This window comes from Mirounga angustirostris, unplaced genomic scaffold, assembly GCF_029215605.1.
Source record: "Mirounga angustirostris isolate CCGP_5_RB_7025 unplaced genomic scaffold, mMirAng1.0.hap1 SCAF_9, whole genome shotgun sequence".
Lineage (NCBI taxonomy): Eukaryota > Metazoa > Chordata > Mammalia > Carnivora > Phocidae > Mirounga > Mirounga angustirostris.
In genome coordinates, this window is record NW_026991717.1 from 35,379,281 (window position 1) to 35,405,895 (window position 26,615).

Here is a 26,615-nt window from a genome sequence, read left to right on the forward strand (position 1 = left end):
GGAGAATTCTAGGTTGACAGTTTTGTTCTTTCAGTGCTTTAAAAATGTTGTCTCCCTCACAGGAGACAGGAGACAAGGAATCTGCTGTATCTTGATCTTTGTTTCTCTGTGTATAACATGTCTCTTTTTTTTTTAGGGACTTTTGAATTTTTTCTCTTTATTACTAGCTTTGAACAACTTGATTACAGTGTGACTTGTGCTATTTTCTTCATGTTGCTAGTGCCTGGAGTTCATTGATATTCCTGAGTTTATAGTTTTCATCAAATTTGGAACATTTTCTAATTTTTAAAAATTATCTTTTCTGTCACCCCCTCCCCACCTCTTCTTTTGGTATTCTCATTGCACAGATATAAGCCCACTTGAAGTTGTCCCATGAATGCTCATGAATGTTCTATTCATTTTTTTAAATTCTTTTCTCATTCTGTGTTTTGTTTCAAAAAGTTTCTAGCATTCTATCTTCAAGCTCATTCATCTTTCTTCTACACTGTCCAATCTGCCATTAAACGCATCCAGCATATTTTTCATTTCAGACTTTGTCATTTTCAACCTGAGAAGTTTGATAAGGTTTTTTTAGTTATCATCCATGGTTCTATTTAACTTTCTGAAATTGTGAAATACTGTCTTAATAACTTTCAATAGCCTTTTTTTTTTTTTAATTCTAAAATCCATGTCAGTTCTGAGTTGGCTTCAATTGATTGTTCTCCTCTTTACGAAGAACAGTGCTGTTTTTGTGCTCCTGTGGGTGCCTGGTCATCTTCGAACAAATGTCAGACATCTTGAATTGTACCTTTTTGGGTGCTAGATATTTTTATATTCCTATATTCATGAGCTTTGCGCTAGAATAGTTACATCACTCAACAACAGTTTGATCCTTTCATTTATGATTTGTTAGTTAGGTCCAGAGCAATACAAGTCTAGGGTCAATTATTCCCCTTGGCAAGAGTTTCCTGAGTATTCCCTCCAATGTCCCCTGGATTGTGAGTTTTTAAAGTCCGGCTGCTAGGAAGAGTCACTACTTCTGGTACTTCTGGTACTGCACGAGTGCTGGACACTGTTCCCTCAATCGTTTTGGACGGTTCTTTCCCAATCTCAGGCTGTTGTGTCTCATGCCTGTCCTCATCGGTCCTCCCTGAGGAGGACCCCTGCAGTCTCTGTGTCTTGTCTCAGTGTCACTCCACTCTCTGGTACTCTGTCCTGCAGACTCTTGCCATCACGGTCTCGCTGGACTCTCAAGCTCCTCAAATCAAGGAGTCCAATGGGTTCTGCCTGGGTTCCCATTCTCACTTCACTCCAAGGGTAAGAAACTGTCTCAAGGCAGTTAGCTGGGGAAATTTTAGGGCTCAACTTATTTGTTTCCCATCTCTGAGAAATCATTGCCTTATGCTGTCCAATATCCATAGTTTTGAAAACCATTGCTTCATATATGTTGTCTGGTGATGTTTGGTTTGGGTTGTTTCAGGGAGAAGGTAAGGGGAAATCCAGTCCCTGTTGCTCTATCTTGGCCATTGTGCTCTTGTTCTAGATGGGAAGGTAAATCCAATCTTGGCTGGAATCAGAAGTTTATTTTTTAATTTTGTTTAGTGTTATCTTTTGTGGATACACTATAATTATTTACCCATTCTGTTGTTGATAGACTTTTGCATTATTGCCAATTTTGAGTAACTGTAAATGAAACTGCTTTGAACATTTTTACGCATATTTTGGTGGATACATGCACTCATCTCCCTTGGGTAAATAGTTAGGAGTAGAATAGCCAGGTCACTGAACAGACATATGTTTAGCTTTAAGAGATGCTGCCAAACAGTTTCCAAAGGGGTCCACTATTTTAAACTCACACCAGCAATGTACGGAAATTCCAGTTGCTCCACATCCTCATCAGCACTTGGTACTGTCGGTGTTTTTCATTTTAAGCTATTCTGGTGGTATCTCATTTTAATTTGTATTTCCCTAAGGACTAATGATTTTGATTGAGCACCTTTTCATATGCTTATTGGCCATAAGAATATCCTCTTACATGAAGTGTGTATTTAAGTCTTTGGTCAATTTTAAAATTGGATTGCTTAACTTTCTTAACGACCAGTAGGGGTTTTTTTTTAATATGTATTCTGAACATGAATCTTTTGTCAAATATATTATTGTGACTATCCTCACCTGTTTATGACTTATCTTTTCCCTCTTTTTCTTATGATGTATTTTGATAAACAAAAGTCATCAATTTCAACGTAGTCCAGTTCTTTGGGTGTCTTGTTTAAGAAATTCTAACCCACCAGAAATCATGAAAATAGTTTCGTATATTTTCTTCTAAAAACATTACTGTTTTTTCCTTCTTTCTTCTTGAATACAGCAGCAATGATATAAGAAATTACATGTAGCCTAAAAACTTCTTTTTGCCCTTCTATCGGCCTTCTGTTCAATATCCAACTGTATGACACTGTCAACAGGCAATGTGAAGTCATGGGCTGCACATCCTACTACACTAATAGTAGGCTCTAAACCCATTACAAACAAGGTCCCCTGTTGTTCACATCATGACTTGCTAATCAGTTAGCAAAACAAATATTTTACTTCACCCTTACTTCATTCTGTAGTGTCTCTGTTCTTTTTGTTTGAGAGTTTCTATAAATAACATGTTGAAGAGCCCTCTTCTTTGGCTGGGGGCCCAAGGAGTGAGTTTTTATTTCCTTCTTCTAGTTTTTCATTGTTTTCTATATTCTTTATAAGACATGTGCATACTTTAATTTAAAAAGTAAGCTTAAAAAAAAACCATATTGAGCAGTTGTGATGAAAGCATACGTATGTTTTCTCATTTGAAGGAATAAAATACGACGTTTCACAGCTCTTTCTGAAACAGATTATGTTGACTATACACATTATGACTTATAAAAGCAACTTGCTCAGTCAATGTCTGTTGGGCAGACACTGTAGAACAATTTCATTAACTTAAAAGCTTTCTACAATTTCCATAGTTTCCCTTAATAACGTGTGGTTTTTATTAAAGTCTTGGTCAAGTGTTTTTTTTTTCCTACTCTTGGTCTTACCTTATCTGCAAATGAAGCCACAGAAAGTTTTAAAAATACAATGATTTGCCAAGTGTCATTAAAAATTACCAAGAACCCGGTGATGGGTATTAAGGAGGGCATGTACTGCATAAAGCAGTGGGTGTTATACGAAAACAATGAACCGTGGATCACTACATCAAAATCTAATGATGTATTGTATGGTGACTAACATAACATAATAAAATAAAATAAAATAAAATAAAATAAAATAAAATAAAATAAAAATTACCAAGAACAGAGGTTGAGCAATCCTTTGTGATACTGTCCTTGTTGCAGGAGCAAGAGGAAGACTCTGGATAGAAATATCTGAAAAGAGCTACTGATGCTCTGCACCAGAGTCCTCTTCTCCTGCACCAATGTGAGACAGAGATGTATCCAGTCACCCGAGCCATATTTAGAAAAGCACAGTTTACTTGACAGCATTTACAAATTATGTCTTTTCCTCAGAATAACTTACACTGCAGAAATGCTTCCATATGCTAAAGTTGGACATGCTATTGTAATGAAAAAGAAAAAGAGAGGTCTTTTAGTGGGTAGTTTTCATATACATACTAAACTGCAATATGCACAAATTAGTAATGCTATCCTTAAAGAATTTACCATAAATGGTTTTCTAATTCTTTCTGCCACTCTCTGCCTCAGATTGGGAGTGGATTTTGTCATAAAACAATGGGTCAGCAGGAAGTCAATTATGATTTATCTAAGCAATGAGAGCAATCATAATTCTTATGTTTTAATGAAAAAACAGACTTTTTTCTCCAATCTTTTGTGTTCCTTCAAGTTCCGGAAGGAGACAACTTCCACCTTCAAATTCCAAAACACATATACATGCAGTTAACTCCTCTCTATCAGACTTTAGAGTGGTGGTCTGCCAACTGTGGGCATGGGCCAAATCCAGGTAACCACCTGTTTTTGTAAATAAAGTTTTATTGGAATACAGCCATGCACATTCATTTACCTATTGTCTATGGCTGCCTTTTTGCTTCAAAAGCACAGCTGAGTAGTTATAACAGAAACTTTGTAGCCCAGAAAGCCTAAAATAGTCACAACTGGTCCTTTATAGAAAAAACATTTCTGACCCCTGTTTTAGTAAGTACCTACTTCTCATGTCGCAGATGCTACCATAAATGGATGCTACCATGGTCAGGACCTCTGCCAGGATTCTTAGGATACAAGCAGGCAGGATGACAGCCACAGTTCCACAAAGCTCTAATGAAACAGCAAGAAGAAATTCAACACCCAAGAAAGTATTGAATCCTTTCTTCTCTAGGGTGAATGACAATGACTCTGGCAGTCAAAATGCATATAATTATATTTGAAAGCTGTCCTAAAATGTCAAATTATATTTGAAAATGTCCTAAAATTCTCCGAGTAAATTAATCTATAAAGGATTTTGAAAAAGAAATTAATCTATCTTTCTACTGCAAAGTTCTTAACAATATTTTGGGGAGATACCATATGCCTAGATGGGATACTTTCTGCTCAGTTTTAAAATTCAACATTCCAAGGGTGCCTGGGTGGCTCAGTCAGGTAAGCGTCTGCCTTCAGCTCAGAGTCCTGGGATCATGGTCTCGGGGTCCTGGGATGGAACCCTGCATCAGACTCCCTGGTCAGTGGGGAGTCTGCTTCTCTCCATCTCTCTGCCCCTCCCCCCACTCATGCTTGCTCTCTCTCTCTCTATCTCAAATAAATAAAATCTTTAAAAATAAATAAAATAAAATTCAACATTCCAAAGGAACTCATAAGCCTTTTTTCTTTCATTTCTCAAAACAAATACTTAAGAAAGATGAAGGCAATACCTATTTGTGAACCTTTTGTTCAGGATAGATATATATATATATATAATCAGTCATCAGGCTAACTTGAAAGATTAAGACAATAGCAAAGTAAATTGATCATTTATAAAATATTTTCAGCTATGATGGTCTATTTGAGCAACAAGAACAAAACACTGGCAAATTGATTCAACTATTCAACAATTCATTCAACAATTGAGTCAACAATTCAACTATTAGGATTAACAACCCTGATACTTTTAAACAGTAATAAATAATGTAACTTAATAATGAAAAGACAGTTGTCTTAGTCCATGCCAGCTACTATAACAAAAATCCCATAGATGGGGGGAGAGGGGGCTTATCAAAAACATACATTTATGTTTCACAGTTCTGGAGGCCCAGATGTCCAAGATTAAGGGGCTGGCAGATTTGGTGTCTGGGAGAGCCAATTTCCCGGTTGATAGACAGCCGGCTTCTTACTGTACCTTCACCTAGCAGAGGGGGCCAGAGATTTCTTTAGGATCTCTTTTATAAGGGCAATAATCCCCTCATGACCAAATCACCTCCCAAGTGCCCCACCTCCAAATACCATCACACTGGGGATTAAGTTTCAACATATAAATGTGGGGGGACACATTCAGTCTATCATATTCCACCCTTGTCCCCCAAAATTCATGTCCTTCTTGTATGCAAAATATATTCATTCCATCTGAATAGCCCCCAAATTCTTAACTGGTTCCAGCATCAACATTAAAGTCTAGGTCCAAAGTCCAATCTAAATATCGCCTAAATTCATACAATTCATCCTGAGGCAATCTGCTCTCCAACTGTGAACCTGCCTGATCAAAGCTGTTTCGTGCTTCTGAAATACAACGGTGAGACAGACACAGGACAGGCAATCCCGTTCCAGATGGGAGAAAGAGGAAAGAAGAAAGGAGTAACAAGTCCCAAGCAAGTCCAAAACCCAAGGGGGCAAATTCCCTTAGACCGAAGAGGAATAATCCTCTTTGGCTTGATGCTCTGGCTCTCCAGACTCAATGGGACCGTGCTCCTGCCTGCAGCTTTGCTGGGTAATGTTGAGGCCCCAAGGCTCCTGGTTGCCCTGCCCCCACAGCTTTGGGCAGCCCTGTCCCCCCTGTGGCTCTCCAGGGTTAGGGCCTGGGATCCTGGCTCTGCTGGGAGGTCTGGTCCTTTGAAATCAAGATGGAGGCAGCCACACCCCTGCAGCTCCCTGGGCACAGCCCGCGCCTCATCCGGGTGCTGGAGCAGCCCCTGGGGCAGCCGAGGAGAGAGTGCGAGACCACCCAGAGAGGTGGTGGCTGGAGGGTCGGGCACAGGCATCCCCTCCTTTCCCTTCTCCCATTGCCTTGGAAAATAGTTCCTGGCTTCTGTGAGATGGCGGACTAGTCTCATTATCAAATGGTCTCTTGGCCACACCCTTAGTGTTCTCTCCTGAAGACTTTCTCTTTCTCTTCAAGACTAGCCGAAAATTTTCCAAATCTTTAAGTTCTGTGCTCTGCTTTCTTTCCAATTAACAATTCCATCTTTAAGTCATTTCTCCTTTCTCACATTTTACCACAAGCAGGCGAGAGAAACCAGGCCACTCCTTCCACACTTTGCTTCGAAATAACTTCAGCTAAATATCTAATTTCATTGCTTGCAAGTGCTACCTTCCACAAACACGAGAACACGAACACAGTTCGGCCAAGTTTTGGTGTGGTTTTTTTTTGTTGTTTTTTGTTTTTTGCCACTTTATACCAAGCATGGCTTGTCCTCCAGTTTCCAATAACATGTTCTTCATTTCTGTCCGAGACCCATCCTTCACCATCCGCAGTCCACCACCTTTCTGTTCGGGATCACCGTTCTCTGAGCAGATGAGGCTTTCTCTACAACCCTCCTCTTCCCTTTCTAAGCTCGCACCACAAACACCTTGAAAAGTCCCCTCACGGCAATGTAGGCTCCTCCCAGCACACACCTCCCTGTTCTTCCGGTCCCTGCCCGCCACCCGGTTCCAAAGCCACCTCCACCATCTCATGCATTTGTCAGAGCAGCACCCCCACTTCCCAGTGCCCGTTTTCGTCAGAGTCAGTTGGGGCTGCTTAAAGAAAGTACCAGACACTGGTGGCTTATAAACAACAGAAACTTACTTCTCACAGTTCTGGAGGCTAGAAATCCAGATCCAGGCTAGAAATCTGGAGGCTGCCTTTTCTGGGTGGCAGATTTCTTTTTTTTTTTTTTTTCCATTCAATGTGTGCCCTCTTTAATACCCATCACCAGGCTAACCCATCCCTCCACCCCCCTCCCCTCTAGAACCCTCAGTTTGTTTCTCAGAATCCATAGTCTCTCATGGTTCGTCTCCCCCTCCGAGTTCTCCCCCTTCATTTTTCCCTTCCTACTATCTTCTCTTTTTTTTTTTTAACATATAATGTAGTATCTGTTTCAGGGGTACAGGTCTGTGATTCATCAGTCTTACACAATTCACAGCGCTCACCGTAGCACATACCCTCCCAATGTCCATCACCCAGCCACCCCATATCCTCCCAGGGCAGGCAGCAAGCTCTCTCCTGACTCTATTAAGGGCTCTAATCCCTTTCATCAGGGCTCCTCTCCCCTGACGTAAGCACCTGCCAAAGGCCCCACCAGCAGATACCATCATATCGGACATGAGGTTTCACCTTCAATGAGGTGAATTTAGGGGGGGGCACAAACATTCAGTCTACAGGAGTCGTCCTCTCTGACTTCCTGAAATTATGAATGGGGATAATGCAGCCAAGTGAGAGGGGTATAAATTTCCAGTGACTCTAACAAAATGATGCTTAGACCTTGGCAAGGTTTTCTATTCATTCATTCATTCATTCATTCATTCAGTTGGTCACTCAACAAGTATTTTATTGAGCACCTACAACATGCCAGGCTGCCTTCCAGGAGCTGGGAAGACAGTTTTGTGGAGCTAACATCCCAGCGGGGCATACAATACAATACAGGTTCATATCCGGTCCGGAAAAACAAAGCCAGAACATAAGCCACAGAACTAAAAGAAGTCAGACGATGCAGACAAGAGCATTAAGAATCTTGCAAGAAGGATCTCATCTAGGCAAACCCTTGTGCATACTCTTGTCTGCGCCCTTGTTTCCTGGATTTCCCCTGTGAAATCCCTCTCTCGGAAAAGCTTCCAACCAACTCGGTCGCACTCAGATACGAAAGCCTGACCTACCATCCCTCTCAGAAGTGTCTGCATTTTGTGGCTTGCAGAGAGGAGGAGCTCTAGGTAGCAGAAAGGGGTTTTAGGGACATACTCAGAGTCACCTCATGCATCTGCTTCTAAGGAAGCATTTATCATGCACCTGTTCTGGTTCAGCTTGTTTCGGCAGCAGCGAATAGTTCATCTGCCACAAAACCCACAGAGCCTGAAGGGAGGTGTGCCTGATACTGTCCGTGTGTCCCCCACCCCCGTGTTCTGTCCACCCTTCTCCATCCAGCCCTGTTGCCTTGGAGGCTGGCCTCTGAGGACCAGACCAAGGGATTCTTGTCTTCTTTTGGTTGGGCTCAGCTCAAGGGAGTCCCCAGCGGGAAATGGAGGAGGGGAGGAAAGAGAGGGCCAGCTCTTAATTTCCCTGCTCCCTCCCTGCCTGGCTGCTGGTTGCCTGGGGCTACGTCCTCCTAGCAAAGATCAGGGCTCCCCATCGGGGCTCCTCTTGCATATAGCTACAGCTAAGGCTCTAGCTAGCTCTCTCTGTAACCATCAGTACCCGCGGCCCCTGAAAGTGCCCCTAGAGGGGGTCAAAGCTCCATGCTGGTGCTCCACCACTCCCGGGTGGGTAGTCTTCTCAGTGCCCTCTCCCTCGGGGTCCCATCCTCAAGGACACAGCCAGCAACACCAGCGATGCTCTCGGGTCGGACCCTGACTCTGGGCACCAGCTTCATTTTTAAGCTCCAAGGGCTTAGGAGGGACAGGAGGACTGGTGAACATTCTATAAATGGTGCTCCCTTCTCAAGATTAGCGGTGACTCTCCTCCAAAGAGAACCAAACTCGGGGCGATGCCTGGAGTGCCCCCAGCCCCTTGTGCAGAGAAGCAAAGCCTCTGAACGGCCATGGCTTACCTTTCTGTGTTCATTGGAGGGCTGTGAGCAGACGAGCTGGAGTCCAAGCAGCAGGAGGGAACCCAGGACGCTGAGAAGGAAAAACAGCAACAGGCAGGGCCGTGAGTGCGGGCAACAGCACCCAGTCAAAGGCAGCAGCTCTGCCTCATCCCCAGAAGGGAGAGAAGAGCCCAACCCCCTCCCCGGGATGTGACCCAGCCAAGGTGCCAAGGGCCAGCCTCAAGGCAGGGGAGGCAGCCCAGGGCTGTGCGCTTGGCCAAGGCAGGGGGCAGATCTGGGATCAAACCCTTTACCACTCACCAGCAGGGTTTCTAGGTCAGGATGTGTAACCTCAGAAGCCCCAGTCTCCTCCCGGGTAAGAGGGGGACAACAACAGAAGCTGGCTCAGAGGTTTGGGGAGGACAGACACAGAGAAAGTGCTAGTGCATGCTTGGTCCTGGTGGAGCTGGTCAGGTCCGGCTAAAAGTGGGGCTCTGAGCCTGGCCAGGGAAGCTCCTCTCCTACACCCCATGCTTCCCTTGGAGTCTTCCCTCTGCCCATTCTTGGCCCTCTCGTGTCACAGATGTTCTCCATGGGTGGGATTAGCTGTGTTAAGCCCTACTGTCACCAGCCCTGATTAGGACTTGTCATCAAATAAAGGGAAGGTAAGGAAGAGGAGCCAGCTGGCCCTGAGACAGCAGGGTGTGCTGGGAGGGATGACGCCTTGGATTCGAACACACTGAGGCTAGAAGCCCAGCTCCACCATTCCCATCTGGGTGATCCTGGGCAAGCTGATATCTGACCCTCAGTGTCCTCACCTTCTGGAGGGATCACTGAGGATGACAGAGGTGGAAACCCCCACACGGCTGGTTAGGCAGAGGAGAGACAAACATTGTCAGTTAACTAAAATGCCCAAAGTCCCTTGGCTTGAAATCATCGATGCCATTGTTAGAAGCATCCCTGCAAAGAGGCCACTTGTCCTCCTTAGTTACCTTTTGGATCCTTTTCTAGGGTTTAACCCTGAGGACAGGTGAGTGACCCGGGTGGTTCTCGCCCTTTTTTGAGGCTTCCAACACAATTGTGAGACATGAAACACTGCTCCAGTCCAAGCAGAACTCACTGTGTGGAGGTGGACGTGAGGAAACCTGTCTGAACGTGGGGGTTGGGGCGTGTGGAGTTAGAAAAGGCTCCCACCATCTCCAAGTTTCCTAAATGCTGCCCTAAGCCCCTCTTTGTATGAAAATTAGCCAAGCCCTGGCAGACTACCCAGAATGGATGTGAACAGACTGGTCAGAGACGGCAGTGGGGCAGGAATCGGGGCGAAGTGGACATGTAATGAGGTGCCAGGTGCATCCTTTCCATGGTCGTCTTAGACTTGCGGCTGAGGCCACAAAGCTGAGGCCCAAGGGTAGTACATAGACACCCATTCCAAACAGGAAGGGCTGCACCATCTATTGAGGACCAGAACAGGAGGTGCCCCCTCTGCCCCACCCTCATCCCATGTTGTCGCCCCTCCCCACCTCCAGCCTGCACGAGGAGTGGGCCAGAGAATGAGAGAAGTTTGCCCTGTGTGGATTTCTTTGAAGAGAGATGCAGGAGTGCTGAGCACAGCCTCCTCCTCTCCTGTAGGAGAAGAAAAGTCAGAGTTCCCTCCCCAGACAAGCAAGAAGGACTACCATGTAGAGAGCTTTATCTGAGCCCCCATGTTTGGGATATAAGGACTGGTGCCAGATTCTCCCCTGAAAAGTAGCTAAAGGACAAAACCTAGCTGGAGTGTCTGGGAGGGCAGAGTGGAGAGAGAGGGCTGGAGGGGGGACAGCCTACATTTCTGGAACTTCCAGGGACAGAAGATGCTGGCTTTTTCCCATCAACTGAATGTAGGTACCATGAAACGCTGGGTTTAGGTTGTCTAGAAAGGACCTCATCAAAGGCTGCTTGCCGGGGTTAGGTGATGTGTGGTGGGTACCCATGGAGTATGGGACTTGGGGGAGGGTCATAAAGAGATATGTAGCAGGAGACCCCAAATGAGGGGGAGGTTCTTAAGGACCACCCAAAGTGCCCCAGGAGAGGAGAATGCAGAACTTAGACATCTGCCAACCCAAGGTCAGCAACACCAGATCACCAGGGGCACCAAGCCCATGGAAACTCTCTGCCCAGTTACCTCTCCTCTCCCCTGCTCCACCCTGGAGCCCCCAGCAGTGGCAGAGGGAGGGGCCAGGTAGAGAACTGGGCTGTGAAGAAACCAGCCCCACCCTCTCTTCCTGCTACAGGTGTCTGAGGCCCCACTCTCCCAGTCTGGGAGAGGAGGAGAAACACTTTCAATTGGATGAGAGACTAAAATTTTTATGTCTGACGAGACTTTCTTTTTTTTTTTCCTAACTAGATTTTCTTTTTAATGTAGCATATCTATATGCAAAATCCTTCCAAGCAGGGGATCTATTCAGAAAAATGTAATATGAAATTAGTCATGAAGAGAATCAAAGAGTTGGTTTATCACTCGCTGAGGATCTAGGCCAGTGCTGTCCAATAGAATTTTCTATGACAATGGAAATGTTCTATTTCTGCGCTATCCAGTGCACAGGTACACAGATCTGATGGTGAAGTGACTCATGTCTTAGACGAATACCAAAAAGTACTGAAGGAAAACTAAAACTAAAGCTTCTAAAAGGACAGGCATTCCACCAATAAGGCTCTCCCTTTCTACACATACACCTTTTTTGGACTTTTCTTTTTAAAGATTTGTTTATGTATTCTAGAGAGAAAGAGAGCCCGGGAGGGGCAGAGGGAGAAGGTGGGAGAATCTCAAGCAGACTCCCCACTGAGCTCGGAACCCGATATGGGGCTCAATCTCACCACCCTGAGATCATGACCTGAGCTAATATCATGACCAGAGCCAAATTTAAGAGTCGGACGCTTAAGAGTTGGACTGAGCCACCCAGGTGCCCTTTCTTTGGACTTTTTGATACTTGAAAACAAGACTGCTCATTAACCTGCAACAAACAAGAAAACTGCCCAAGATGTCCTCTAGCCACAAGGCAGGGGCATCTAAAGGAGTTGAGGATGGGTGGTGTGGGGGGTGGGGATCAACCCCTCCCATGCTGGTGGGAAGAGAACAGGTATGTTCTAGCTGAATCCTTACTGGATCCAGTTTGTCCTCCAAACCCAGGTGCATGTGCGTCGCAACTAAGAAGTCTATGCTCCTTAGTTACCTGGGCTTGTGCAAATAAATCCTCTATGGACTTCAGTTTCCCCATCTGTAAAATAGGAATAATATGACCTGCCCGGCCTCCCTCAAATGAGTCAAGGTGAAAGACAGCCTTTCATGAACCTGTGCCTACAACTCTGAATCATGGTAACACATTCTGGCACTGTTTACTCATAAAAAAAAAAAAAAACTAGATTAGAGTGGTTTTGTTAAAAAAAACAAACAGCAGCTCCATAAATGTGTTACACCTCAGCCCCTCCAAGTTCTTGGCAGACAGCTAAGCCACGTATTTATAATGCAATCAGGAGCACTTTTGTATAATCACTCATCCCAAGCTGTACTTCCATACCTTTCCAGGGAACTTGGGGCAGGACAGGGAGTGGAAGATTAGAGGAGGGAAGATTCTGGGTGTTCCCCTGTCTCAGAGGAAGGGCATTCCAAGCTGCCTGGTCTACTCCCAGATACTTCTATAGCTCGTCCCCTCCCCTCTTTCGGGTGTCTGCCCAAAGCTCTCCCTCCTCCATAAAGCCTTCCCTGGCCTGCACAAAAGAGCCTATTTCTTTTTCTCCACAGCACTTACTATCTCACAGACTGAGTATTCGTTTAAATGTCTCCCTCCACCCACTAGACTACAAGCTTCATGAGATCAAGGAGTTGGTTTTGTGCCTACTTTATTCCCCAGCATCTAGCGAGTGTCTGCTATATAATAAAAGCTTAATTTACTGAATTAATGAAAGATGTCCCATCATCCTGACAGCTTATGAAATTTCAAGATAAATGGAAATAGTGCAAATCAACAGATTCAAAAATGCCCAGACTCACTTTGGGAGCTTTTAAAAGTTAGTTTATGAGGGATTTACTAAAATCACTTGTATTTTTCAATTTCTGTGTGATGCCCTCAAAATTTATTCTCATCAGCTCGACACGAGATATGGCAACAAAAAGTTTGTTGGTGCCTCTTGTTGCAAAAATGCAACACAAATTATATTTAGATGTTCAGAGGCTTCTTTTCTTCACTGAGCTGGGTTCTAGTGGAACTAAAATGCATAGGGGTACCCAATAAAATTCATCCTGGAATAAACTCTTAGTTATTAAATGGGCTCTGCTCTGAATGGAATAGAATAAATTCCCCCAGAGGGGAAATTATTCTTTGGGCTGCAATAACAGCAGGCCAGAGCAATATATAACCCCAGGGGCCAGATGAACCTCTGCCAAGGGCTGGAAGTTTCCCACCCCTGCTCAGTAGAGTCTGTTTTAGGATACCCCACCCTGCTCACACATACCTACGTAATTGGTCGTCCGTAGCTGTGCCCACACCGCTTCAAAACACCAACAATCTAGCCCAAACCCTTGCTCCTCCTGACCCGACTCAAAATTAATATTTGGGGAATGGGAGAGCATGTGCGTGTCTGTGTGTGTGCAACTCGTGTGTTATTTCACTTTGATAGTTTGCTTTGGCAAACTGCTCCCAGCTTGCAACGTTTTGACAGATTGAAGGCTACCAGGACCTTTGGCAAACAAATCACACTCTCCCCTCCAAGCGGCGGGGGAAGCCACATTCCTACCAAGACTTTCCGATTCACCTTGCAGTAGAAATGACCCAACATTTCACACACAGGGGAAAAAAAATGCCATCTCCCCAGTATTGTTCTAGATTTTAAACACTGCACCGTCTCATTTCCTCAGGTAGAAAATAACACACATTGAAATTTGGCACAAGATTTATAGCATGGAACTGGGGCTCTGCTCTGGGCTTCTGGATTGGCCTGGGTCAACCCCTCCCCACCCCCCACACCACCCATCCTCAACTCCGGGTGTGTGGGGGGATCACATCACAGCCACCATGTACCAGGGTTCATCTCAATAAACTCAACACGACTTGTGCATTATCAAGTAACAAAACAAGGAAAACACAAAAGAAAAAGAAAAACAACAACAACAACCAAAACCCAAAAATCTTACTTCTTTTCTTCTTCAGTTAGTGTAACCCAAGAGATATTTGGGGAGCAACCTGGAAACTAATAAAACTATACTGACCTTAGCAAAAGAGAGCCAAAACCTTAGCACTGAAGTGAAATCTCCCCCTACTATGCTCCAGAGATGAAAAAGGTTTGCCCAGCATGCCTGTCACCATGTACGGCCTTCCTCTGACAGCAGTTAAGAGTAAAGGCAGGGGCACCTGGGTGGCTCAGTCGTTAAGCGTCTGCCTTCGGCTCAGGTCATGATCCTAGGATCCTGGGATCGAGCCCCGCATCGGGCTCCCTGCTCGGTGGGAAGCCTGCTTCTCCCTCTCCCTCTCCCACTCCCCCTGCTTGTGTTCCTGCTCTCACTCTCTCTCTGTCAAATAAATAAATAAAATCTTAAAAAAAAAAAAAAAGAGTAGAGGCAGACAAGAGAGGGAGATGGGCTACAAATGACATTGGAAATGAAGATTGGATGGTTTACCACGGATCTCAACACTTACGGGTATAATTTCATTGAATCTCCACAACCATCCCACCAGACACTTTTATTATATACCACTCTGCAGGTGAGGAAATTGAGGCACAGAGAGGCTAAGTCATTTATCGAAGGTCACACACACCTACTAAGTGGCAAAGGCTGATTTCGATGCCAGCAGTCAGACCCTTGGCCTGGACCCTCTTAACCACTGTGCTCTGGGGCCTCATTAACACAACACCCCTTTAAACCAAGCATTTGCATTTCATCACATCGATTTTCCTCCCCAGTCTTAGGGCGCTGTGGCTTCACACATCTGTTTTACTTTCTGTCATGCTTGCAAAAATAATCAGAAAGTAAGTACATGTGATAAAACCTAGTTTATCCAGCCTCACTAGAGAACCTTCTAAATTTTAAAATAATTGAAGCTAACCATTTCAATCCCAAATTTAAAAAAAAAAAAAAAGCTGCATTCTATTTATTTTCCTGCTTTCTTCTACAGAGCATGCTGAGCTGAAGTCACCTCTTTTGGATGGCTCAGAACCACCAGCCTGAGTATCAAACCATTTGTGGGACACAAGGTGGTAGCACTGGACCAGGGCGGGTTGAGAGGCGCAGACGCCTGGGGTGTTCTGAATCCGGTGGGCCCTCTGCTGTCTCCTCCCCGCCGTCAGGCATTGCTTACTGCATTGTGGATGAGCCTGTGTCCTCCTAACTCGGCTCCCTTCAGCTCGGCCCTGGCCTCAGAACTAACCTGCAGCCAAAGCAAGACCAGCAGGCTCAGGGAAAGGGCCTGCCTGGCTTTCGTGGGGTGAATGTTTCTGATTTGGAGCCTGGATTTATAGACACCTAATCTATGCATATTGGCTTTTATTGCTTATTTCCAGGTTCTCAACTCCTGCAGCCATTTGCGTTTTCTGGACCAGGGCCTCTGGAAAAGGGAGGTGTCTGTCACGGCCTGACTTTTTAAGACACAACACCCTTTGGTAAATTCCCCTCCTCAATGGTAGATTTCTTGAGGAGATGGTTTCTGATACAGCCTTGCAGTGAGGAGGCAGTCGACACAGCTCTGTCCCACCTCAGGCCAATAGCCAGTAGGTGCAAGAATGGAAGGATGGGATGAAGTGAGAGAGAAAGAAGAACCAGAGGGAGCAACGAACGGTCAGTCTTGGAAGAGAGGCAAAGTGCTGTCGTCAGCCGCACTCCAACAATGAAAGGGTTTTCTAAGTCCATCCCAGAATTCTCTGTTGGGAAAATAAAAGAACTGGCAAAAGGAAGACAGTCCTAAAATGAGGATTTCCACAAGTTGGTAGTTACAGGATCTAGCCCCTGGGGGAGGGGGGGCAATGTTACCCTGAGGCCTATCAACCCACTTGGGTCCATACGGAATGGGTCACTGGCAGCCCAGTGATCACACTTGACTCCATTGAACCCCTTTTGGTACAGAATGTTCTAGCAAATCCCACAGTCAAGTACTGAGTGATGAGGACATGATCCAGGTGCAGGGCTGTGCCAGGCAGAAAGAAAAATCAATACTGTTTGAATGCCTGCCATCATTTTATAGGTAGGGGTTTGCCAGGGCAGTCCTCCAAAAAACGATTTTATTTCCTCTCCTCTCTGCCTACCATTCAGATGGCTCTCCTACCAGGCATCCCATAAAAGATTCTTCCCCGGTTCTTCCCCGCTACCCTCATACTTTTCTGCTCCCACCAGAAGAGTCGTGCTCCTACAGAGTCAACCATGTTCCCAAACCTGCTTATTCCGGTGGCTTTGTAAATACCTACAAATATTCAAATGGTACACAAGCCCACGAAACAGAGCACAAAAAGAAAAGAGTAGTTGTTAGCTGTTTCTATAAAAATGAAGCTGAATGCTTTGGAAAGACTCAATAAGGCAAGTAGCCAAGAAAAAAAAAAAAAAACTGCTGGCAAATTAGGTGTGGATGAGACAACTGTAAATGATTAGGGGCAAAAATAATAAAAATTGAGAATCATCTGAACTCGGATTGCTTTGCGAACGTCTTTAAATTCTCACTCCACGTTAAAGAAACCCAAATGGAAACCTTAGATAATGCTTATGGGTGTGGTCTGTGCAAGGACAATCAAGGGCTCATGCTCAAAGAAAAGTCCTTGGCCCCACATCAAAAAATAGTGAGTGAATGTACATGTGCTTTAAGTTAAAAATAAACTGTTGAAGGTGTGTGTATATCATTTGTATGATTTTCTGCTTTAACCTGCTTTTGTAATTAATAATCCTCATCAGGAAAGAAAAATGTCCTACTTTCTTTTACACAAAAGGTAATTATTAACGTATTCATTCAATATTCAGCAAATATTTACTAAGCATCAACTGGGTAGCGGTTTAGATGAGGGCTACCCAAAGTCTCTCCAGCCTTATTAACACCATACAGTTCAATACTAATAATCAAACCTGGGCCCTTCTCCTCTTTTTCCTCCCCCTCCCTCCTCCCACCTTCCTTCCCCTCCACCTCCGCCCCCTCCCACATCCTCTCCCTCTGATCCTCCTCCCCCTCCTCTCTCCCCTCCCCCTTTCCCACTCTCCCCCTCCCTCTCCCTTCCACTTCCTCCTCCTCTTCCTCCTCTTTCTTGTCTTCTTCCTTCCCCTATTTTCCCCTCTCCTGCCCCATTTCTGGGTCACTGGCATAGGGACATGGATTGAGCCCACAATCCTTCCCAATGACCACATAGTTCTCGATCCCTGAGGGGAGTCTCCGTTTTCACTGATCCATCATACCTCAAACATCACTATTTTGGGCATTCTCATACAAACACATCTTCTCAACCCACTTCTTCTTTTCTTTCTGTATTCAGAATCTTTTTCAGTTGCCCCCAAAACGGCCATCTTTCTCTTTCTCATTTCCAGTTCCTTCTGATTGTATTTCTAAGTGAAGTAGCTGACAGGCATTACAGTAATATTACTTTACTGAAGTGTATATCATGGCAAAGAAAAGCTTTACGTTTCAGAAGACTAAAACCAGACACTTGACCTAAGGCCATCAACCTGTAAACCCCTTAAAACAATCCAGAACCTTACTTCATAAGATCTATAAAAATCACCATCTACCTCTGTAATCTCTCTAATTACATCTGCATTTCTTCAAAACCTGCCGTTCAAAATAAGGTTCACCGAGTCAACGTTGTTTCCTGCCAACTTAACCACTTGTCTGGCATTTTCAACCGTTTTGTTTTCCTCTGTGTTTTCATTCCAAACATCAGCGCTGTCGACTATCCTAAAGCATACTGCAAGGTACAAAATGAGCCCCTGACCAAGCAGACCGGCTCGAGAGAGATTTTTGTTGGCTGGCCATTATGGTAGGTGGTCCTCACCACTTGCTGTACTGATTCTACAGAAAATTGTGTTTGCTTCCACTCAATCACTAAACGAACACATCAAGTTGTAACTGTGCAGATATACATATATATATATTTTTTTTTTTTTTTTTAATGTGCACCATTTGGAGCAAGACTTTAAGAAATGTATGTACTTCTGTTTCACTTAGTATCTTTTCCTCATTAAGCTGTAACAGGTGACAAAGACTCCCTAATGTAGCCTTGACCAACCCTTTGGCCCAAATGGATTTTCCTTGCCCTGAATTTGGCATGGCATCCAGGCTTGTCCCATGTTCAGTGACAACTCACTAACGAACTCCATCAAGAGTTAAAAGTTTTAGTGTCTTTTTTTCCTGCCCCTGGGTTTAACAGTGATTCCTTTTATGACAGCAGACTCTGAGCAGGGCAGAGATACTCTTACTATGTTACTACTCAGGGCTTCTCTGTCTTTTTCAATGAGGGAGAAGCTGGCTTTCTGTTTCTTTGTGGCTTGGCAAAAACCGGGGAGGGATTTTTAAAACAAAATCTCTGCCTATCAGAATTGTGAATCCCCTTAAATGGTTTTTCCTCTCAGGGATTTTCTTGGCAGCTAACTTCTAATTTTGACTGTTTTCTCTTTAGGTAGAGAAATCCTCCAGCTTTTCCAATTGATCTTTATGCATTTGGTTGCCTTGATAAATATTAACAAGCCCTTAATATTTGTGTGTGTGCATGTATGTATCATCTACCAATGTTATCAAAGACATCTTGCTCTTAAATTAAACATAGCCCTTTCCGCAAGAACATTTTCTAAAGCATTTATACAAAAGTCACTCTAGTTTTGTTTTTTGGTTTGTTTGGTTGGTTTTTTCAGATTAAACTAGATTTACAAGGCCTTAGAAACAGAATGCAAAATGGTTTATGAGTACCTGGCTTATGAAGAAGGAGACCTCATGGAAAGCTCCAGCTTAGCCCTTGCAAAGAATTACCCATCCTCAGAACTCACATTTGCTCTCTCCTTAGAGCAGAACTCTTGAAGAAATGTCCTGCTGAGTAGCCCTGTTCAAACAACCCCTTCAGAAGGATCCAAACACTGGAGGCCTGGCAAGACTTCCAGAGTTCCATCCCAAGGGTAGCAAGGCCACATCTAGCTTTCAACTACTCCCACCCTGCTCATTTCTAACCTGTGGGCAATTTCTCCAAGAGATTGCACAGCCTGGAGGGTAGCCCTCGAAGAGAGATGGCTTCCAACCATCAATCAGGTCATTACGAGAGGTTCATTGCTTTTGCAGAGGCATCAACTGAAATTCCATCAAGAAGAAAACTGTGAAATGGAGTTCTCCCAAGTCATGGCCTTCTTTGTGCGGCCTCGGCTGCCACATTTTTGAGGATCCTCAGTACTTGCAGGGGCCTTTCTGATGGTGGCCAGACTCACACTTGCTTTCCACATGGTGAACCCACCTTTGGTCACCCACTGCTCTTTTCAATCCAGTTCAGTATATGACTGTGACCACTTCTCTGTCCCCCATTGGGTCCTGGTGCTCAAATATGTTCTGAACTGACCCAGTGGCCCAACTGCATCACTCACTCCCCTGTGGTTAGATAGAGGAATATCGGAGCTTCTACAAAGAGGATACATAGCCCGTGTCTTGAAATACCTCTTAAACTACTTTTCAAACTATGGTTTAAAAATACAAACATACTGATTTAGATTAGTTACCAAATTCTAACCCTGAACAGATCTGGGCTGCCCTGTGAATGGCTGGATTTTGCAGAAGCCTCAGGATGGAGCTTTTCCTGACTTCTCTGACTCTTTGTGACACGCTTGTGAATGACATTAATGAAGAAGGTTGTAGCTCTGCATGGGTCTTTGGATTTCAGACCTGCACATGTCTGTTCATGTAAAATTATACAAGCAACTAAAGATTAAAGCTCACACACACACACTACACTCAATTAAATGCCAGGCGTTGGCCTAAGAGCATCTGCCCAGTTGGGCAATCATATGTGGCACCACCATAATAACATATTATAGACCATTTTATTTTTTATTGTAAGTTCTAAGCATTTAGGGCTAATGTATAGTATAAGAAAAAAAAAGTACAAGATATCCTTAGTGACTCAACTTTTAAACAAAACCTTCTTCCTTCCCTGCTTTCTAGATTCTGAGTCTATTTAGAGAGTCTCTTGAGATGGCAAGACGAACTTCCTAAAGGAACTGCAACTGCTTACCTGTAGGGATCAAGATTCTTTTAATACTATGCAGCCAAGACAAGCACAGAACAATCCAGATGCTGAGGCTGATATATGAGCTATCATCCATAAATCCTGATTTTAAATGTTGGTGTTTATCAAAACAGACCCATTGAGCTCATAATGTGTAAATGTTACAGATTCAAACTTAGGAAATAAATTTATCTTGATAAAATACTGCCATTGACCATTTTGTATATTGAGTTTTTACATAGCATTTGGAATGATGAATTTTTAAAAGGGTCCATCAGCATAGAGAAAAGTTTGGGGGCAACTGGGTGGCTCAGTCATTAAGTGCCTGCCTTCGGCTCAGGTCATGATCCTGGGGTCCTGGGATCGAGTCCCACATCAGGCTCCCTGCTCAGTGGGGAGTCTGCTTCTCCCTCTACCCCTCCCCCAGCTCGTGCTCTCTTGTGCGCTCTCTCAAATAAATAAAAATAAAATAAAATTTAACAAAATAAAAAATTTTTTTAAATTGAAAAAAAAAGTTTGAAAACAGCCTCGGTGCACGGACGACAGTTCCAGAGCACCAAGCTCTCTTCCCGACCCCACACTCAAGCAATGTGCATCCAGGAGTTGGCCGCATGGTCTTCTTATGCACGAAACAGATAATACTACTTGTTCTATTTACCCCGCCTGGTTGATATCAGGATCAAATAAAAAAATGCAGGTGAAGGTCAAGATGTTCTGAGCAGAAGGAACCAGAGAGGTCACTTTTTAAGCACACTAGGTCAATTAAGTCAAAATTGGTACTGATGCGGCCAGAGGACACAAACGATCTGAAGTTCTCCAGGTAATTCTAGTGTGCAGCCAGGATAAATATCCACAGATCCAGGAACATCTTTACTCAAAAATAAAAATCTGAATCCTGGAGGTCTCCTGGGAAATAGCAGAGCACAGGGTAGCAGCCAAGGCTCTTGGACCTCGGCCCAAGCCCCTCTTCCCACAGCACACAGCTCCCTAGGCCTCAGCGGTCCCTGTGAAGAGCAAACTCACCACACCTATGTACAGACTATATCAAAGAGATCACTGACATGCAGACCCAGGAGGCTAGTTACCATAAAGACCATACAGTAAAACGAAAATATCGAATTTCCTATTTTCCTGTTTTCATTTTTAAAAGGTGCTCCACTTACCTGAGAGACCCCATGAAATGAGAAACCATGATGCTGGGCGTCCGGGAAGAAGCAAGGGCTCCTCTAAGATGTTACCAATTTTCCGCAGATGGGAGTGGTGTCCAGCTCCTGTAGAAGGAACAACAATACTATTTTCAGCATCATTTGCTTAGGAAGACCCTAGAGCCTAAGTGGGCCAATGGAACCAGAAGCGAGCAAATGGAAGACATTAAAACAAAAATGCCACTGCCCAGTTGTGGTTACAAGATTTCCCAATCGAAATCCGATTATGTATGCACATGAGGTAACAAATTTATGGGACATTCAGCACAGGGATTGATCCATAAAAGATGTTCAATAAATTACTATTAGTACGACTATCTCAGAGTCCGGCTAATAGAGTTGGCATTGGGCTAAAGATGGCGTTGGAAATCTAGCTCCCTCTATTAAAGGCTACATGACCATAGGAAAGTCATTTCACCTCTGTGTGTCTTCGTTTCCCCAACTGTACCCTAGAGCTAAAAATACTGCCTAACAATAAAAAGAAACAGACTGATACATGCTACAGTGTGACGAACCTTGAAGACATTACCCTAAGTGAAAGAAGCCAGCCACAAGAGGCTACATATTGCATGATTCCATTTATAGGAAATGTTCGGAATAAGCAAATCTATAGAGACAAAAAATACCTTAGTGGTTGCCGGGGTCAGGAAGGTGGGGAGGGGCTAACGGGAGGTACGAGGTTTCCTCCGGGGGTGACAAAAATGTTCTCCAATTACACTGTTGTGACGGCCACACAATCCTGTGAATGTATTAACAACCATTCAATCGTAGGTGTTAAATCGGTGAAGGGTATGCTATGTAAATTACGTCTCAATGACACTGCTTAAAAACGCAGCCTGAAGAACTGCCACAGTGGTGGGGAATCAGTGGGCAGACGCCCATGTGCTGTGCTCAGCCCAGTGCCTGGCACCAAGCGACATCCGTCCCCAAGTCGCTCTGCTGATACCGATGTGAGTAGAGGTCAAGCGACGCTTCAAATGTGTGATCACAGTAAAAACAGGACGGCAGAACCCCTCACTGGCAAATACCCCTTTACTCAGAAGCCTTTACTGAACAGAATGTCTGAACACTGTCAAATGAGCCAACAGTTTCAAAGGTAAATTATAAACAGCATCAGAAAGCCTGGGATGGGAGGAGAGGCTTGGTTGGAATCTAATAGAACTTGGGCAGAAAACCTATGGCCTGGCCTCCCCTCCTCCTACACCTCCTTTCAGGGAAAGGCATCTAAATGAAGCAAGGTTTCAAGGCGTGCCCCAGGGTCCTCTCCAATAAAGCCAGTTTTCCAAAATCACTGGTTTCCACATTCTTCCCAGGACTTCAAATTTCCTTCCTACTAGAAAGAGAGTGGGGGGTGGAGGGGAGAGGGAGATAAATTATAAGGACTTAAGGAAAGACAGTAATGAGAATCAGAACATTCTATTTCTAGGAAAAAATAATCAAGATTTTAAAAGTCACCACCAGCCCTTTCTGGGGCTATTAAGAAAGTAAAGCCTCTTAACCGTAATCACCTCTAATTAGCCATCAGCAACTCATGAAATTACTCATGGTATTGAAGACCCTCAAAGTCTTGGGTCTCAGCCAGAAGTTACACTGAGATCCACCAGGAAGAAGGCCAACAAGTGTAAATTGGAACAGTTAAAACTCCTCTGAATCCAAGGCATTGTCTTGCTCTTGGCGGGACAGTGGGTATATGCGAAGATAGGATTTGACTTGGGAGGAGGACAAAATCTTTGCCGAGCTCCTAGTAATAATCAACTAATCAATAATTATTTACTTACTATGAGATTCAAGAAAAGGATGAGTCAGTGCTGGGTCTGGCTTTATAATCTAGCTTTGGTGGATAAGATTTAGGGACATGGAATTGTCTGAGAAAAGGACAGTGTTATCTAGAACAGCACAGCGTAAATAGTATTATACAGAGACCCCACGCACAAATCAAGCTAGTTCAAAAGAAGAAGAATCACTATAGAGGGCTGGTCAGACATCAGCAAGGAAGATGGGACGTAAAATCAGCCTTTAGTATATGCAGGTTATGAAGGAACAGTCCCGAGCATCTGGTAAAAGTGTAACCCGCACGACCTAGGTGTGAGACCAACATGCTCATTCATGACCAGCTGACCTTTGGCATTATCACTCTTGTCTCTCAATTTCCTCATCTGTAAAGTGTGGATCCTGTTTGGAACTACCCATAGGGTTGTTCTGAGTATTAAATATTTGTTAAGATTGCATGAACTGGGTGCTAGACAAACACACACACACACACACGACACCACAGCCATGGTCTCTTTCCCCAGGGAACTTCGAGTCTAGATGCTGGAGGACTATACACTTTAAACAAACTGAAACAGAAGTAAAATGACAATTGTGATAAGCACCAGGAAAGAAGTGTAAGGTGCCTCAGAAAGTATACCGGGCAGTGGTCAGGGAAGGGTCCCTCTGAGTAAGTGACCGTTATACCGGGGCTTGATGGGTAAGCAGGTGTCAGCCGGTGCGGAGGGGGACATCGCAGAAGGAGGGAGCCCCGTGTGCGCAGGCATGGGAGGAAGAAGGAAGCAGTGTGGCACAACATGGCAATGGAAGGCGAATGTGGGAGGACCTGACCCCCTATCGAGAGCTATAAATCCCCAGGATGGGGTAAATGAATGGCCAAGGGCATGAGGGAAAGAGAAGTGCTAGTGATGACTCCCCCCAGATTTCCGGTGGATGGAAGTAGCAAAACAAGGTACCAGCTGAGCTTTTCTGGCTTTGTCAGGGAAGGAAGGGCAATGCTGAAGAAAGGAGGTGCGCTGCAAAGCAATGGTTTCCAAATCTGACAAGAAGTCAACCAGAAAAACAGTTTACATTATCGACACAATTTGAAAATAGACTTATAGCCACTGTGAAGAACCATGGACCCCGTCCTCTCTGTGTATTTTGCCTTCAGATATTTGCTGATAATAGAATGAAGCCATCATGATCAGCATGTCATCTTAAAATAGGGTTTCTTTCATCTTTATCTTATCCTTTTATTTTGAGAGAGAGAGAGCATGTGTGAGTGGGGTGGGGGGGGCGAGGGAGAGAAAGAATCCCAAGCAGACTCCACACCCAGCATGAAGCCAAATGTGGGGCCCCATCTCACAATCCTGAGATCACGACCTGAGCCGAAATCGAGAGTCAGAAACTTAATGGGCTGAGCCACCCAGGCGTCCCAATCTCATCCTTTGAAGATGTGTATTTGGTGTGTATGTTTTATGTGGTCACATCATACATTGGTTAAAAAGGATAACCAAACAGTACACGGGACTTATATGTGTAAACATTTTTTACTGATGGAGGGTGCAATCAAAACAACTTTTTGGAAGCCACTAGCCTAGAATGTTTTTTGACCAACTTCTTTTTTTTTTTATAAATTTTTTTATTCTTATGTTAATCCCCATACATTACATCATTAGTTTTAGATGTAGTGTTCCATGATTCATTGTTTGTGCATAACACCCAGTGCTCCATGCAGAACGTGCCCTCCTCAATACCCACCACCAGGCTAACCCATCCTCCCACCCCCCTCCCCTCTAGAACCCTCAGTTTGTTTTTCAGAGTCCATCGTTTGACCAACTTCTTAATCAGACTTGATTCACTACTTTTATCTCACGATATGGTTGACGAGCTTGTCCGGAAGAGCTGGGAGCAGCTCTGCTATTTCCTGCTGTTCACTTGTGCATCTATGATTACTATTGTGCTAAATCCGTTCTGCTTTTCAAAGTGGGTCACAACCCCTTAGTCTGTCATGGAATCAATTTTGTGCGTCATAACTTGCACTTTTTTTTTTAACGATTTATTTATTTATTTTAGGGGCATGAGGGGCAGAGGGAGAGAGAGAATCTCAAGCAGACTCCCCACCAAGGGGGGAGCCCAACCCAAGGCTCAATCTCACAACCCTGAGATCACAACCCAAGCCAAAATCAAGAGTCTGAGGCTTAACCAAATGAGCTACCCAGGTGCCCCATAACCTGCACTTTTTAAGATGAAAGAGAAAAGAACGAAAGAGCAGAGAAATGCACTGGTGTCCATTGCACACAGGGAGGGTAACCATGTCTCGCTACAGCTCACGGAATTGTTTAAATGCCCTTGCTCAGGAAGACCAGAAGGCCTGGCAGGGTTCTGCCTGACCAGGGGGAATAAAATCATGAAGATGAGGCAAAGCCACATTATCCAATGCCCCGAAAAGCCGCACCAGGAGAATTCTGATGAGAGGCCAAGAAAGAGCCGTTGTAGGTTCTGGACCAGGGAGGTTTGAAGAAAGTGAGGTTTCCTGAAAATTCATCTGGCAATACTGTGCCAAGCTAGCAAGTTGAGTAAACATGCTATCTGTGCAGCCCATTCTGCTCTTTGAGGTTTGCTTCTGTTGATTTATAACTTTTCTTGACAGTGATCAAAAAATCCAACAATCTAGTTTCTGTTAGAACATATGCTCCCTGGGGGATGGAGGCCCGACCCTGTCTCCTTTCCACAAAAATCTGCAGGAAGGCTGAACAGTCACCTGGTTCAGGTCAGGCTCACGGCACAGTCCCCACACACCAGGTGGAAGAGGCAGGGGGTTGCAAGGCTCAGTATGGTGGAGACAGAAAGAGGAGTCATGACAGGTCCAACCCAGGGCAGAAAACACCTCCCAACCCCAGAAGAGGCCACTGTGCCCTGGACAATGGCACTATCCTGCTGCCCCTTCCCCACAGGCCCACCTCTGAGGATCTTTCCTGCCCCTTCTCCTCATGGCCTGACCAGAACTCCTGGAAAAACCCACCCGATTTCCGCGTACCCTGGAAGTGAAGGATCTGCTCAGCCTCTTGTGTATGGGTTCCGAGAGGCCCACCCTGAGGCCACACCCCAACTCCAGGGTCCAGTTCCACCTCCCCGCCTTCCCCCCACACTCAGCCTTCTCCCCCTGGAACTCCCATAATGTAAAGCAACCAACCACGCAGACAAAAGCCACACTCCCTGGGGCGGTGGAAGAGATACACCGCCACAAGAATGAGGACCAGAGATTTTAGGAGGCAGTTCCAGACCCCAAATCAGCACCCAGTACCATGTGGTGGGGGCAAGTCTCAGAACCTGCCCTTTCCTTTATGAAAGCCACCCCCTGAAGGTCCTGACAGAACGAGAGCCTCCACACCGGGCCTACGTTCCGCCCTACCCTGTCTTTACCAACATCACCAACACCTTTTCTTGCTCTGCCACCATTTCTGCCAATTTTCTTCCCACAGAGCCGTGGCCGGCTGTTTGCAGTGCCCCCTACCTGACATTCCAGTTGTCTGTGGACA

General features: G+C 44.7%; 1 protein-coding gene across 5 annotated transcripts in view; it reads right to left on the reverse strand.

Moving 5' to 3' along the window:
• The window catches only part of THSD4 (thrombospondin type 1 domain containing 4), a 580,925-nt gene that overhangs the window by 534,498 nt on the left and 19,812 nt on the right, over positions 1-26,615 (reverse strand). For 4 of the 5 annotated variants that reach the window (XM_064570218.1, XM_064570219.1, XM_045899768.3 and 1 more), the window contains 2 exons: positions 21,280-21,387; positions 8,939-9,008 (listed from right to left, as the gene is read on the reverse strand). In XM_064570218.1, the coding sequence (XP_064426288.1) occupies positions 8,939-9,008; positions 21,280-21,308 (99 nt within the window). In that variant the 5' untranslated portion in view covers positions 21,309-21,387. Of the gene's footprint in view, positions 1-8,938; positions 9,009-21,279; positions 21,388-21,947; positions 22,061-26,615 lie in introns of all 5 variants that reach the window. The other variant, XM_064570220.1, reaches the window with a different exon arrangement.